General features: G+C 49.7%; 1 protein-coding gene across 2 annotated transcripts in view; it reads left to right on the plus strand.

Annotated features, from left to right (window-relative positions):
- Positions 1-14629, plus strand: part of CEP290 (centrosomal protein 290) — a 1276764-nt gene that overhangs the window by 730958 nt on the left and 531177 nt on the right. For both annotated transcript variants that reach the window (XM_069229617.1, XM_069229618.1), the window contains one exon: positions 1241-1378. In XM_069229617.1, coding sequence (XP_069085718.1) covers positions 1241-1378 — 138 coding nt within the window. The remainder of the gene's footprint in view (positions 1-1240; positions 1379-14629) is intronic.

A 14629-nucleotide genomic window follows, 5' to 3' on the forward strand; every position in this document is an offset into this window, starting at 1 on the left:
TCGTGGGCTTGCCATTTAAAATCCACAAGATTTCATTAGTGAAAGGCATGCAGACGTTATGCCTTTTCGGGTGTTTAGCCTTTCTCGAGTGCACTGGCCAACTACTGAAAACATACAAAGCGCCATATTTTCAGCCTGGTTTCTACACTACTTTTTATTTTTATTTTACAAGCAGCTCGATCGCGCTGGGTTTTACATAGCATGATCACACTCGTTTTTTGGTTTTCAACTTCAGGGGGATCGCGCTGGGTTTTACATAGCGCGATCACGCTCGTTTTTTTTCTTTACATTTATGTAGCAAAAAAAGTCCGGTTGGGAGTTTACAACGCTAATAGCTCTAAATCGAGCAAATGCGAAACCCGTTGCATTGCAAATGATTGTGTTGATTGTTGTTTTAAGATGGAGAATGTCTGTCATAGAGCAGTAAATGAAAGAAGAGTACAATGTGCCCAAAACCAACTTTTCAAAAGGAGAAGCTTAGCAGCAAACTGCAGCTGCCAATTCTTCCCAAAAATAAAAAAACATACTTGGGAATGTTGGGTGGGGGGAATGGAGCAATGGGGAGCAAAGGGGTTGAATCAAACAACACTGGAACTTGGGTGAAGGGTTTGAAAATAAAATTTAAAAGAGCTGGACTGGTGTGGAAGCAGTGGATGAGCGGTGGAGTGAGCAGAGCAATACGGAGACAATTTGAGAAGGGCAGGCAATTGAAGGGGCAAGCATAACATGAGTGAGACCAAAATGCTCCTGGAGAAAAGTAAATGAATCAAGAGCAGACAACTACTAAAACAGGTCATCCAGTTATGAACAAAAGGCTCCCCGAAAGCTCACTCCGTGTATATTGGAAACTAAGGTCTGGCTAACAGACAACTAATGCAGTGTATAGCCGAGTCCTAAAAATAAAGAGAAGTAGGTTGGGACAGAGTTGTTTCATACTTAGCTACGCTAAACAGGATCATCAAGTTGCCGTGATGACAAGAAACTGGCAGCCTCGGAATACCTTCATAATACTTTCTAAGTGGGCCTATACTGGTAGTTAGTGACAACAGAGGAAGCATTCTGATCCGTGGCCAACAGATGTTGAAGGATTCAAGGTGGGGTAACAACAGAAATTTGGAGCTCACCTTGTACATCTAAATGAAAATTACAATCTTTGTGCTTTTCTTCTGCTTTATATGTGATTGATTAATAAATTGTTTCTAAGTGTAGTATTCAATTTAATTTTCTACTATTTTCATAGGCTTTGAGCAAAGCGCTTTTGGCGCTCCGTGCAGAAATGACTGCTCACGCTGAACAACAAATTATTGCTTCAGTAGCACAAAAGGAGGAGAACCTAAATGTTCAACAAATTGTTGACAGACACACTAAAGATCTGAAAGTAAGTTGTCCAGGAGAGACTCTTGATATTTTAAATGCATCATATTTTGCTTTCCAAATTGGTGAGGTAAGACAGATTCATATAATGTTTAATTTGGTACATATCTATTTTGAAGTAGTTTGTAGTTCCTAGACCAGCGGTTCTTAAGCTTTTAATTAATGTGGATCCCCACTGCATCATTACTGGAATCTGGGACCTCCCCTAAGTCATTACTGGAAGCCGGAGACTCCCAGCCTAAGCAATTTGTATGATTGGAGCCTCAAAACAATACACAAAAATACAAAATCAGGTATACACAAAACAAACGCTCAAATATTAAAATATATTGTTTAATTCACAATCAAATATAGAAAAAGGTTTTCACGTTTTCAGTGTTGCTTCTTTATTTGTACATACTTTCTTAATTTTAATGAATTTATGTTAGATATATTTAATTTTGTAAAAGAATTTGCGGGCCTCCTACGTAGGCCTAGCGGACCTGCATGGGTCCTCAGACCATAGGTTAACAATCACTGTTCTACACAATAGACGCTACATGATTTGCAATTGTTTTCTGTGATTTTGGTCGATCACTAGATTGAAAAGATTCATTTCCATCAAGATAACATTTTAAGTGCTTGCTGCGCATTGACATTAGTGTTTAAAATATAATGGAAAGATCCTCTGGAACATTGCCCTGCAGGTCGGTTTTCAAGATTCTGCCTTCCAAACTAGGAGGGTGAGTCTAAACATACAAATTTCAACTGTCACTTGTTTGTTTTTTCCCTATAGTCATCATTGGTTTATATTGATCCCCATGCTTATTTCATCTGTTCCAACTTTTATCATCACTGTTTTTGGTGTTTGTATTAGGCAATTTGTAAGGAAATGCCTCCTTGGCATTGTTACTCCCTGACTTTTTGCCTTTTGCTGATGCCAAGATTTGATTGAAAATGTGCTGGGGCCCTGCTAACCAGGCCCCAGCATCAGTGTTCTTTCCCTAAACTGTACCTTTGCTTCCACAATTGGCACAGACCTGGCACTCAGATAGGTCCCTTGTAAATGGTACCCCTGGTACCAAGGCCCCTGATGCCAGGGAAAATCTCTACGGGCTAAAGCATGTCTTATGCCGCCCTGGGGACCCCTCACCCAGCACATGCACACTGCCTCACAGCTTGTGTGTGCTGGTGGGGAGAAAATGACTAAGTCGACATGGCACTCCCCTCAGAGTGCCATGCCAACCTCACACTGCCTGTGGCATAGTTAAGTCACCCCTCTAGCAGGCCTTCCAGCCCTAAGGCAGGGTGCACTATACCACAAGTGAGGGGATATGTGCATGAGCACTATGCCCCTACAGTGTCTAAGCAAAACCTTAGACATTGTAAGTGCAGGGTAGCCATAAGAGTATATGGTCTGGGAGTTTGTCAAACACGAACTCCACAGTTCCATAATGGCTACACGGAAATCTGGAAAGTTTGGTATCAAACTTCTCAGCACAATAAATGCACACTGATGCCAGTGTGGAATTTATTGTAAAATGCAGCCAGAGGGCATATTAGAGATGCCCCCTGAATACCAATCCGACTTCCAGTGTGGGGCTGACCAGTTTCTGCCAGCCTGCCGCAACCAGATGGGTTGCTGGCCACATGGGGAGGGTGCCTTTGTCACTCTGTGGCCAGGAACGAAGCCTGTACTGGGTGGAGGTGCTTATCACCTCCCCCTGCAGGAACTGTAACACCTGGCAGTGAGCCTCAAAGGCTCACCCCTTTTGTTCCAGCGCCACAGGGCATCCCAGCTAGTGGAGAGGCCCACCCCTTCAGCCACTGCCCCCACTTTTGGCGTCAAGACTGGAGGAGATCATGAGAAAAACAAGGAGGCATCACCCACCAGTCAGGACAGCCCCCAAGGTGCCCTGAGCTGAGGTGACCCCTGCCTTTAGAAATCCTTCATCTTAGTTTTGGAGGATTCCCCCAATAGGATTAGGGATGTGTTCTCCTCCCCTTAGGGAGAAGGCACAAAGAGGGTGTAGCCACCCTCCAGGACAGTAGCCATTGGCTACTGCCCTCCCCAACCTAAACACACCCCTAAATTTAGTATTTAGGGGCACCCCAGAACCCAGGAAGTCAGATTCCTGCAACCTGAACTAAAGAAGAAGGACTGCTGACCTGCAAGCCTGCAGAGACGACGGAAGATGACAACTGCTTTGGCCCCAGCCCTAGTAGCCTGTCTTCTGACTCGAAAAACTGCAACAGCGATGCATCCAACAGGGACCAGCGACCTCTGAAGCCTCAGATGACTGCCCTGAACCCCAGGACCAAGAAACTCCCATGAGCAGCGGCTCTGCTCAACAAACAGCAACATTCTTGCAACTTTTCTACAATCTTCAAAGACCTCACTCGTCCCGCCGGAAAAACATGTAACTACTTGTGACAGTGGGAGAAGGAAAAGATATATCTGATACAGATTTCTAGTTGCAGATTCCTTACCTTAGAATTTCCCCAAGTGTCAGACTGGATCTGGAGATTTTTCTTCGAGCAATACCCTTGCGCGCCAGTAGGTGGCGTCGGTCGACTCTGTTGGCGTCGTAGTCGCTGTGATGACAACAAGAGTAGTGTATAGGCTCCGTTCTCACGCAGTGATGTCAGTTCTTTTCTTTCTGCGCCATGCGCTGATCTAAAGAAGAGCTACCCTGGCTATTTTTTGGCCGAATTTGACCATTTTGTCGGGTTTTTCTATGAAACATTTGATGCATCGAGGATGTCCCCAAAGACCGGTTTCAAGCCGTGCGAGGACTGTCATCGTACGATGTCGGTGACGCATCCTCATCAGGTTTGTCTGTGGTGTCTTGAGCGCGACCACGACCTGAAGTCGTGCTCCGAGTGCCGGGCCATGCACCCGAAGGCTTTGAGGGAGCGGTCCCTAAAGCTGCTGAGTCCGCGTACGTCCTGATCTCGCTCGAGAGGAAAGTCTCGAGATCGGTCGCAGAGTCACCATCACTCATCTTCTTCAAAATCCTCTGGTCAAGGTAAGAAGAAGAAGTCGAAGAAGTCCCATCGCTCTCCAACTTCGCCCCGTCGGTCAGCCGACGCAATGCGGGTGGAGCGTCCATGCACAAGGCCTCCATCCTCGGAGCTTGCGTCTGGGTCGGCTCAGTGCTTCCCCGAGTTTACCAGAGCCAGAGCGACCCCCACCCAGCTTAAAGAGTTTCTTGAGGCCATGCGCCTCATCTTTGGGCTGTCTGACCCCGATACGGCGTCTCCGGGCCCAAGGGGTTCGACTGAGGGGGCCTTCAGGTTCCATGCAGGCAGCTTCGGCTCTGGCCACAAGTTCACCTCCGGATCCGCACGCGGATCCACGCCGGTCGCACCCTTCAGACCTTCCCCTGCGCCGGGTCATTTGTCAACGGTCCCGATGTCGGTAGTGCCCACTATCGACGTCAACCAACTTCTTATCCCCGACGACTCAGAGGAATTGGAGGGGTCCCTGGACCCTTATGAATACCAGGATTACCCTTCTATGGACTGGGCTCAGGAACTGGGTGAAGCCAGTGGTCTGGATACTTCTCCTGACGCTGGCATACTGTCTTCTCCTACCGTGGCTACAGGGGAGGGAGCAACTTATGGTATGGTGGTCAGTAGGGCAGCTGAGGTCCTAGGTCTCGAGCTTCCCACTGTTGAGGTCAGGTCTAATATCCTGATGGACGTGCTTCAGCCTGGGGCTTCTACTTCAGAACCCCTTTTGCCGTTTAATGAAGCCCTCACCGATGTCCTTTTAGGTTCCTGGTCCAAACCCAACACAGGGTATCCTGTGAATAGGACTATCGCATGCTGCCATCGGTCCGCTCCGAACGACCCTAAATTCCTGTCCTAACACCCCATGCCTGAGAGTCTTGTTATCCAGGCTTCCTCTTCTTCAGGCGCATTCCCTTCCGCACCCCTGGATAGTAAATCCAAAAGGCTGGAACAGTTTGGCAAGAAATTGTTTTCTTCCTCCAGTCTCGCGCTGCAATCTGTGAACACCGCATGCCTTTTGGGCCGCTATACCCACTCTTTGTAGGATATGGTTGCGCAGGTCCTGCCGCAGATACCGGAGAAGGCCCGTGCTATCATCTCCCAAGCTGTGAACGATAAGAGAGATGCGGCAAAGTTCACAATCTGTTGTGGGCTGGACACGACCGACTCTCTGGGCAGATAGGTTGCTACGACGGTGGCCTTACAACGCCACGCCTGGTTGCGTACTTCTGGTTTTTCTGGGGATGTCCAACAGTCACTCATGGACATGCCCTTTGATGGTTCACGTCCCTTCGGAGACAAAGCTGACTCGGCCTTGGAGAGATTCAAGGATTCCCGGGCTACAGCTCGGTCCCTCGATCTTTCCTCTGCCCCTCACCCTCCACAGTCTGCTTTTCACCCCTTTTGTGGCCACGGAAGGGGCTCCCTGTCTCGTCCTCCACCCAGCCACCATGCCGCCCACGCTGTTCAGCCTCTGCGTGGCCGAGAACGCAGAATCCCACATGTTTGTGGGACAGGGAACCAGAGGTCTGCCCAGTCCACCTCTGCCCCCGCTGCAGCCTCCAAACCCTCCTAGTCCGTTCCCTCAGTCCCGTACATTTGGTGGCAGGATTTGCCATCACCTGCCCCACTGGGAAAACATCACCACAGACAGGTGGGTTTTGTAGATAGTTCGAAAGTGCTACTTCCTCTCTTTCAAATCTACTCCACCAACCATTCCTTCATCCTTCAGTCACCTTCCAGAGGATAATTTGGCGTTTCTCCACCAGGAAGTCACAGCTTTCTTGGCCAAGGGAACTATAGAAAAGGTCCATGTGCCAGAAGTAGGTCGTGGTTGTTATTCTGCTACTTTCTGATACCAAAAAAGGACAAGGGCTTACGTCCTATCCTAGACCTTCAAAACCTAAACTACTCAAGAGAAATTCAAAATGCTCACCCTGGCTCAGGTTCTGTCTGCCTTGAACCCAGGAGACTGGATGGTAGCGTTGGACTTGCAGGACGCTTATTTCCACATCCCCATCCTTCCTGCCCACAGACGTTACCTACGATTCGTGGTAAGTCACGAACACTTTCAGTTCACCGTGCTCCCTTTCGGCCTTACCAGCGCCCCTCAGGTGTTCACGAAAGTGATGGCTGTGGTTGCAGCTCATCTGCGCAGGTTAGGGGTCTCAGTCTTCCCCTACCTCGATGACTGGCTGTTGAAGGTGGACTCGCCCCAGAAAGTCATCTCCCACCTTCAGACTACGGCGAACCTCCTGCACACGCTGGGGTTCACTATGAACGTGCCGAAGTCACACCTGACTCCCTCTCAGACGCTCTCTTTTATAGGGGGAGTTCTGGACATAGTGCAGTTTCAGGCTATGATTCCGATCTTTCAGCCTCGGTCTTGGGTTTCGGTGAGACTGACTCTGAGGCTGCTGGGCCTCATGGCCTCTCTATCCTGCTAGTTACACATGCCAAATGGCATATGCGGGCTCTGCAGTGGGACCTGAAGTTCCAGTGGGCGCAGCATCAGGGGAATCCCTCCGACATGGTCCATATCTCAGAGGGAACTGAATAAGACCTGCACTGGTGGCTTTCGAAAGCGCATTGGGTCCACGGCAGATCCCTCTCCCTTCCCCAACCAGATCTCTCTATAGTGACAGGTTTTTCACTTCTGGGTTGGGGTGGCCACATGGGAGAGGCGGAGATCAGAGGGCTCTGGTCTCCGGCAGAGTCTAGGCTTCATATCAGTCTTCTGGATCTCCGGGCGATCAGGCTTGCCTTGAAAGCATTCCTCCTCTCTCTCAAAGAGGTGCAGGTGTTCACGGACAATACTACTGCCATGTGGTACTGCAACAAACAGGGCGGAGTAGGGTCCTGGACCCTTTGTCAAGAGGCACTACGCATCTGGACATGGCTGGAACATCAGGGCATTACTCTGATGATTCAACATCTGGCGGGTTCCCTCAATGCCAGAGCAGACAAGCTCAGCCGTCAATGCACAGCCGATCACAAATGGCGTCTCCATACGGAGGTGGCGCAAGGTCTCTTTCAGCAGTGGGGAGAGCCTTGGCTAGATCTGTTCGCCTCCGCAGAGAATACGCAATGTCAGCTGTTTTGCACGTTGGAGTTTCCAAGGCGGCACTCGCTCTGAGATGCTTTTTGTCTTGAGTGGAACTCCAGCCTTCTTTACTCCTTTCTCTCTTCTGCCCAGATTTCTCAAGAAAATCAGGAACGACCGGGCCCAAGTCATCTTGGTGGCTCCGGACTGGGCACAGAGAGTATGGTATCCAGAGCTATTGAGCATGTCCATCGATCCACCACTCAGACTGCCTCTTTGGGCGGATCTTCTGTCGCAGCAACAGGGGGCGGTTCTTCACTCGAACCTGTCCAACCTCCACCTTCATGCGTGGAGATTGAGGGGCCACAGTTGACGGCTTTTGCACGGCCACCCGAAATCTGCGATGTTATCTTGGCAGCCAGGTGTCCATCAGCCAAAACTGTATACACCTGTTGGAATAAATTTGTGGCGTGGTGTACCAACAATTCAGTTGATCCCCTTTCTGCCCCTCTGTCAAAGGTTCTTTGGCCCAGCAGGGCTCTGCTTTCGGCACCCTTAAGGGATATTTATCTGTCATTTTAGCCTTTCTTAGACTCCCTGATCAGCCCTCACTCTTTAAATCTCCTATTGTGAGTAGATTCCTAAATGGACTAACCCATTTATTTCCTTCTACTCCATTTATCATGCCTCAGTGGACCTCAATCTTGTACATACTTATTTGATGTGTACTCCCTTTGAGCCAATGCATAATTGTCCCTTGCGGCTCCTCACCTTCAAAACTGTCTTTCTTGTTGCAATCACCTCTGCTCGCAGGGTGAGTGAGCTTCAGACCCTTTTCTCAAAACCTCCATATTTGTCTGTGCACCCTGACAAAGTAGTGTTGCGCATTAAGGCTTCCTTCCTTCCTAAGGTGGCCTTTCATGTAGGCCAGTCCATCAGTACTTTCTACGTACCCCCACATCCTTCCCATGAGGAGGAGAGACTCCACCATCTGGACCCAAAAAGACCGTTGGCGTTCTACCTAAATCGTACTAAAGATTTCTGTGTGGAGGATCAACTCTTCATTGGGTATGTGGGTGCGAAAAAAGGGAAGGTGGTGCAAAAGTGTACCGTCTCTCGATGGGTGCTTCTTTGCATCAAACTGTGCTACGCTTTGGCCAAGAAGCAACCTCCTGAGGGTTTGCGTGCTCACTCCACCAGAGCAACTGCTGCTTCCACTGCGTTAGCACACGGAGTTCCTGTTCTGGATACCTGCCCGGCAGCTACGTGGGCGTCCCTGCACACGTTTGCTAACCACTACTGTCTGGACAATGAGGTCCGTGTGGACGGCTACTTTGGTCGTTCGATCCTGCAGGACTTCCTAGTATGATGTTGGTTCACAGCCCACCACCGAGGATGGCATTGCTTGGGTATCTATTATAAGGTAAGGAATCTGCAACTAGAAGTCTCTATCAGATGTACAAGTTACTTACCTTCGGTAACAAAATATCTGGAAGAGACATATTCTAGTTGCAGATTCCTTACCACCCACCCATCCTCCCCGCTTGTGAACTGATTTCTAGGGACAGTGATTTCCCCTTTCAGGTCCTTAGCTCTGGCACACCAATCTCAGTGTTCTTAGAAGCTCTGCGCTTTGGCGTGGAAAGTTGTTAAAAGAAGCTGGTGTCTATAGACTACTCTCTACGTCATCACAGCGACTACGACACCAACGTCGCCCGCGAGTCGACCGATGCCACCTACTGACCCGCAAGGGTATTGCTCGAAGAAAAATCTCCGGATCCAGTCTGACACCTGGGGAAATTCTAAGGTAAGGAATCTGCAACTAGAACATGTCTCTACCAGATATTTTGTTACCGAAGGTAAGTAACTTGCACTTTTTGTTGTATACAAAACAAACAATTCCTAAGGTTGCATAGCTGTAGTTGACTTAAGCTCTCCCCAGCAGACATCTCTCCTTTTGTGACATGACAGGGCACCTACTAATTTCGCAGGTGATGGGCTTTTTAAAGTGGGGAATAATTTTATGGGGTCCATGCAGAGTTTGTGGCTGCACTCAAAAGTGAAAATGGCATTCTCATTTTCCAGCAAAAGGTGACCATGGATTAACCTAGCCTGGAAATGAGCTTCTGGTGCAGTTTCTGTGACAGAATTCAATCGTGTTCCTTATTTGTTAACGTGGCAGAGCTTGCCCAGCAATTGAGTGTAGGAAAGTACCCGTTTATTGGCATGGTTACCCCCACTTTTTGCCTGCTGTCAGTATATTTTGACTGTTGTTCACTGGGCTCCTGCTAACCAGGACTCCTGTGACTGTGCTCTCTCCCCCTAATTTGGTTTCCTAGACCTTGCAAACCCCAAAATAGTCATGCTGGTGCCCCCATATAAGTCCCCGATATATGGTACCTAGCTACCCCAGGGGTTCCCCATGTGCTGCAGCATGTGTTGTGCCACCTATGGGAGCCCATGCAAAATGTGTCTGCAGGCCTGCTATTGTAGCCTCTGTGAAAAGGTGCATGCACCCTTTTACTACAGGTCACTGCACAAGGTCACTGTAAGTCACCCCTATGGAGGCCACACTTGCATGAGCAGAGGTGCCCCTGTGGACTCCGGCTCCATTTCCTGGACTTCATAAGTGAGGGGAAGCCATTTCACCTATGTATTGGACACCTGTGTCCAGCTACATAATGGTAACTCCGAACTTGGGCATGTTTGGTATCAAACATGTTGGAATCATGCGTCAGTACTGTTGCCATTATTGGCTGTATGATTTAATGCACTCTGGGGCTCCTTAGAGGACCCAAGCATTGCTTCTATCAGTCTTCTGGGATTTCCCAGGCTGCCTGCACTGCTGCCACCCCTTAGACAGGTTTCTGCCCTCCTGCTGCTTGACCAGCTCAGGCAGAGGAAGGCCGAATAAATGATTTCCTGTGGGAGAGGGAGTTAACACCCTCTCCCTTGAAAATAGGTGTTCGATGGCATCTGTCGCTGTAGATACACATGTTCTGCATAGCTCGCCATCTGGTGTTGGGTCAGAGTGTTACAAGTTGTTTTTCTTCGAAGAAGTCTTTCGAGTCACGGGACCGAGTGACTCCTCCTTCTGTCTCCATTGCGCATGGGCGTCGACTCCATCTTCGATTGTTTTCTTTCCGCCATCGGGTTCGGACGTGTTCCTGTCGCTCCGAGTTTCGGAACGGAAAGTTAGTTAATATCGGAAGATTTTCGTCGGTATTGTTGCGTTCGGGATCGGCGTAGTTAGAGTCAACACCGCATCGAAGATCGACGCGCTCCGGTGCCCTTCGGGGTAGTTTTCGATCCCCCATCGGGGCCTGGTCGGCCCGACCGCGTGTCGAACAACGTCGATGGAACGGACCCCATTCCGTTTTTGTCCCAAATGCCACAACAAATACCCGTATACAGACCAACATTTGGTCTGTAACCTGTGCCTGTCGCCTGAGCACAGTGAAGAGACTTGCGAGGCCTGTCGTGCGTTCCGGTCCCGAAAGACACTCCGTGACCGTCGAGCCAGGAGACTTCAGATGGCGTCCACGCCGACAGCGCACTGAGAGTTCGAGGAACAAGAGGAAGAAGAAACCTTTTCGATCCACGAATCGGACTCCGAGGAATTCGACGATCAAAGAACCGTGAGTAAGACGTCGAAAACAACACAGAAGAAAAGTGACAAGGCCCAGGGGACGCCACTGCCACCAGGCCATGGCTCCACCCATAAATTCGGTGACCGACCATCGGCACCGAAAAAGGCCAAAACAGTGCCGAGATCGTCCGACTCCGGTCGAGACACCGGCACACAGTCTTCTCGGGATCGAGAAAGTGCTGGAGAAAAGCAACGACACCGAGATAGCGGTGTAGAAGCGGCTCGACGCCGAGACAGCGGCACCGACGAAGATCGACGCCGAGAGGTTTCGACGCCAAAAAAGAAAAAAGCCACCTCGGAGCCGAAAAGAGATACAGGCAGGGTTTCGGTGCCGAAACAACCCGTAACCGACCCAGGTCCAGGCTCTTATACAGAGGAACAATCACTGTCCTCTCAGATGCGGAAGCATAGGTTTGAGGAAGAGCTGCAATCCACCGAAGTGGACCATACGCAAAAACGTATTTTCATACAGCAGGGAACGGGAAGAATAAGCACCCTTCCTGTAGGAAAGTACCATCTTGCCTGGCATGTTACCCCCATTTTTCACTGTATATATGTTGTTTTAGTTGTATGTGTCACTGGGACCCTGGTAACCCAGGGCCCCAGTGCTCATAAGTGTGCCTGTATGTGTTACCTGTGTAGTGACTAACTGTCTCACTGAGGCTCTGCTAATCAGAACCTCAGTGGTTATGCTCTCTCATTTCTTTCCAAATTGTCACTGACAGGCTAGTGACCATTTTTACCAATTTACATTGGCTTACTGGAACACCCTTAGAATCCCCTAGTATATGGTACTGAGGTACCCAGGGTATTGGGGTTCCAGGAGATCCCTATGGGCTGCAGCATTTCTTTTGCCACCCATAGGGAGCTCTGACAATTCTTACACAGGCCTGCCACTGCAGCCTGAGTGAAATAACGTCCACGTTATTTCACAGCCATTTTACACTGCACTTAAGTAACTTATAAGTCACCTATATGTCTAACCTTTACCTGGTAAAGGTTAGGTGCAAAGTTACTTAGTGTGAGGGCACCCTGGCACTAGCCAAGGTGCCCCCACATTGTTCAGAGCCAATTCACTGAACTTTGTGAGTGCGGGGACACCATTACACGCGTGCACTACATATAGGTCACTACCTATATGTAGCTTCACCATGGTAACTCCGAATATGGCCATGTAACATGTCTATGATCATGGAATTGCCCCCTCTATGCCATCCTGGCATTGTTGGGACAATTCCATGATCCCAGTGGTCTGTAGCACAGACCCTGGTACTGCCAGACTGCCCTTCCTGGGGTTTCTCTGCAGCTGCTGCTGCTGCCAACCCCTCAGACAGGCAGCTGCCCTCCTGGGGTCCAGCCAGGCCTGGCCCAGGATGGCAGAACAAAGAACTTCCTCTGAGAGAGGGTGTGACACCCTCTCCCTTTGGAAAATGGTGTGAAGGCAGGGGAGGAGTAGCCTCCCCCAGCCTCTGGAAATGCTTTGTTGGGCACAGATGTGCCCAATTCTGCATAAGCCAGTCTACACCGGTTCAGGGACCCCTTAGCCCCTGCTCTGGCGCGAAACTGGACAAAGGAAAGGGGAGTGACCACTCCCCTGACCTGCACCTCCCCTGGGAGGTGTCCAGAGCTCCTCCAGTGTGCTCCAGACCTCTGCCATCTTGGAAACAGAGGTGCTGCTGGCACACTGGACTGCTCTGAGTGGCCAGTGCCACCAGGTGACGTCAGAGACTCCTTGTGATAGGCTCCTTTAGGTGTTAGTAGCCTTTCCTCTCTCCTAGGTAGCCAAACCCTCTTTTCTGGCTATTTAGGGTCTCTGTCTCTGGGGAAACTTCAGATAACGAATGCATGAGCTCAGCCGAGTTCCTCTGCATCTCCCTCTTCACCTTCTGATAAGGAATCGACCGCTGACCGCGCTGGAAGCCTGCAAACCTGCAACATAGTAGCAAAGACGACTACTGCAACTCTGTAACGCTGATCCTGCCGCCTTCTCGACTGTTTTCCTGCTTGTGCATGCTGTGGGGGTAGTCTGCCTCCTCTCTGCACCAGAAGCTCCGAAGAAATCTCCCGTGGGTCGACGGAATCTTCCCCCTGCAACCGCAGGCACCAAAAAGCTGCATTTCCGGTCCCTTGGGTCTCCTCTCAGCACGACGAGCGAGGTCCCTCGAATCCAGCGACACCGTCCAAGTGACCCCCACAGTCCAGTGACTCTTCAGCCCAAGTTTGGTGGAGGTAAGTCCTTGCCTCACCTCGCTGGGCTGCATTGCTGGGAACCGCGACTTTGCAAGCTTCTCCGGCCCCTGTGCACTTCCGGCGGAAATCCTGTGTGCACAGCCAAGCCTGGGTCCACGGCACTCTAACCTGCATTGCACGACTTTCTAAGTTGGTCTCCGGCGACGTGGGACTCCTTTGTGCAACTTCGGCGAGCACCGTTTCACGCATCCTCGTAGTGCCTGTTTCTGGCACTTCTCCGGGTGCTACCTGCTTCAGTGAGGGCTCTTTGTCTTGCTCGACGTCCCCTCTCTCTGCAGGTCCAATTTGCGACCTTCTGGTCCCTCCTGGGCCCCAGCAGCGTCCAAAAACGCCAAACGCACGATTTGTGTGTAGCAAGGCTTGTTGGCGTCCATCCGGCGGGAAAACACTTCTGCACGACTCTCCAAGGCGTGGGGGATCCATCCTCCAAAGGGGAAGTCTCTAGCCCTTGTCGTTCCTGCAGTATTCACAGTTCTTCAGCCTAGAAAGAGCTTCTTTGCACCAACCGCTGGCATTTCTTGGGCATCTGCCCATCTCCGAGCTGCTTGTGACTTTTGGACTTGGTCCCCTTGTTCCACAGGTACCTTCAGACAGGAATCCATCGTTGTTGCATTGCTGATTTGTGTTTTCCTTGCATTCTCCCTCTAACACGACTATTTTGTCCTTAGGGGAACTTTGGTGCACTTTGCACTCACTTTTCAGGGTCTTGGGGAGGGTTATTTTTCTAACTCTCACTATTTTCTAATAGTCCCAGCGACCCTCTACAAGGTCACATAGGTTTGGGGTCCATTCGTGGTTCGCATTCCACTTCTGGAGTATATGGTTTGTGTTGCCCCTATCCCTATGTTTCCCCATTGCATCCTATTGTAACTATACATTGTTTGCACTGTTTTCTAAGACTATACTGCATATTTTTGCTATTGTGTATATATATCTTGTGTATATTTCCTATCCTCTCACTGAGGGTACACTCTAAGATACTTTGGCATATTGTCATAAAAATAAAGTACCTTTATTTTTAGTATAACTGTGTATTGTGTTTTCTTATGATATTGTGCATGTGACACTAGGTGGTACTGTAGTAGCTTCACACGTCTCCTAGTTCAGCCTGAGCTGCTTTGCTAAGCTACCATTATCTATCAGCCTAAGCTGCTAGACACCCTATACACTAATAAGGGATAACTGGGCCTGGTGCAAGGTGCAAGTACCCCTTGGTACTCACTACAAGCCAGTCCAGCCTCCTACATTGGTTGTGCAGTGGTGGGATAAGTGCTTTGAGACTACTTACCACTCTTGTCATTGTACTTTTCATAAGAGAA

The sequence above is a fragment of the Pleurodeles waltl genome, chromosome 4_1, assembly GCF_031143425.1.
Source record: "Pleurodeles waltl isolate 20211129_DDA chromosome 4_1, aPleWal1.hap1.20221129, whole genome shotgun sequence".
In the NCBI taxonomy this organism is placed as follows: Eukaryota; Metazoa; Chordata; class Amphibia; order Caudata; family Salamandridae; genus Pleurodeles; species Pleurodeles waltl.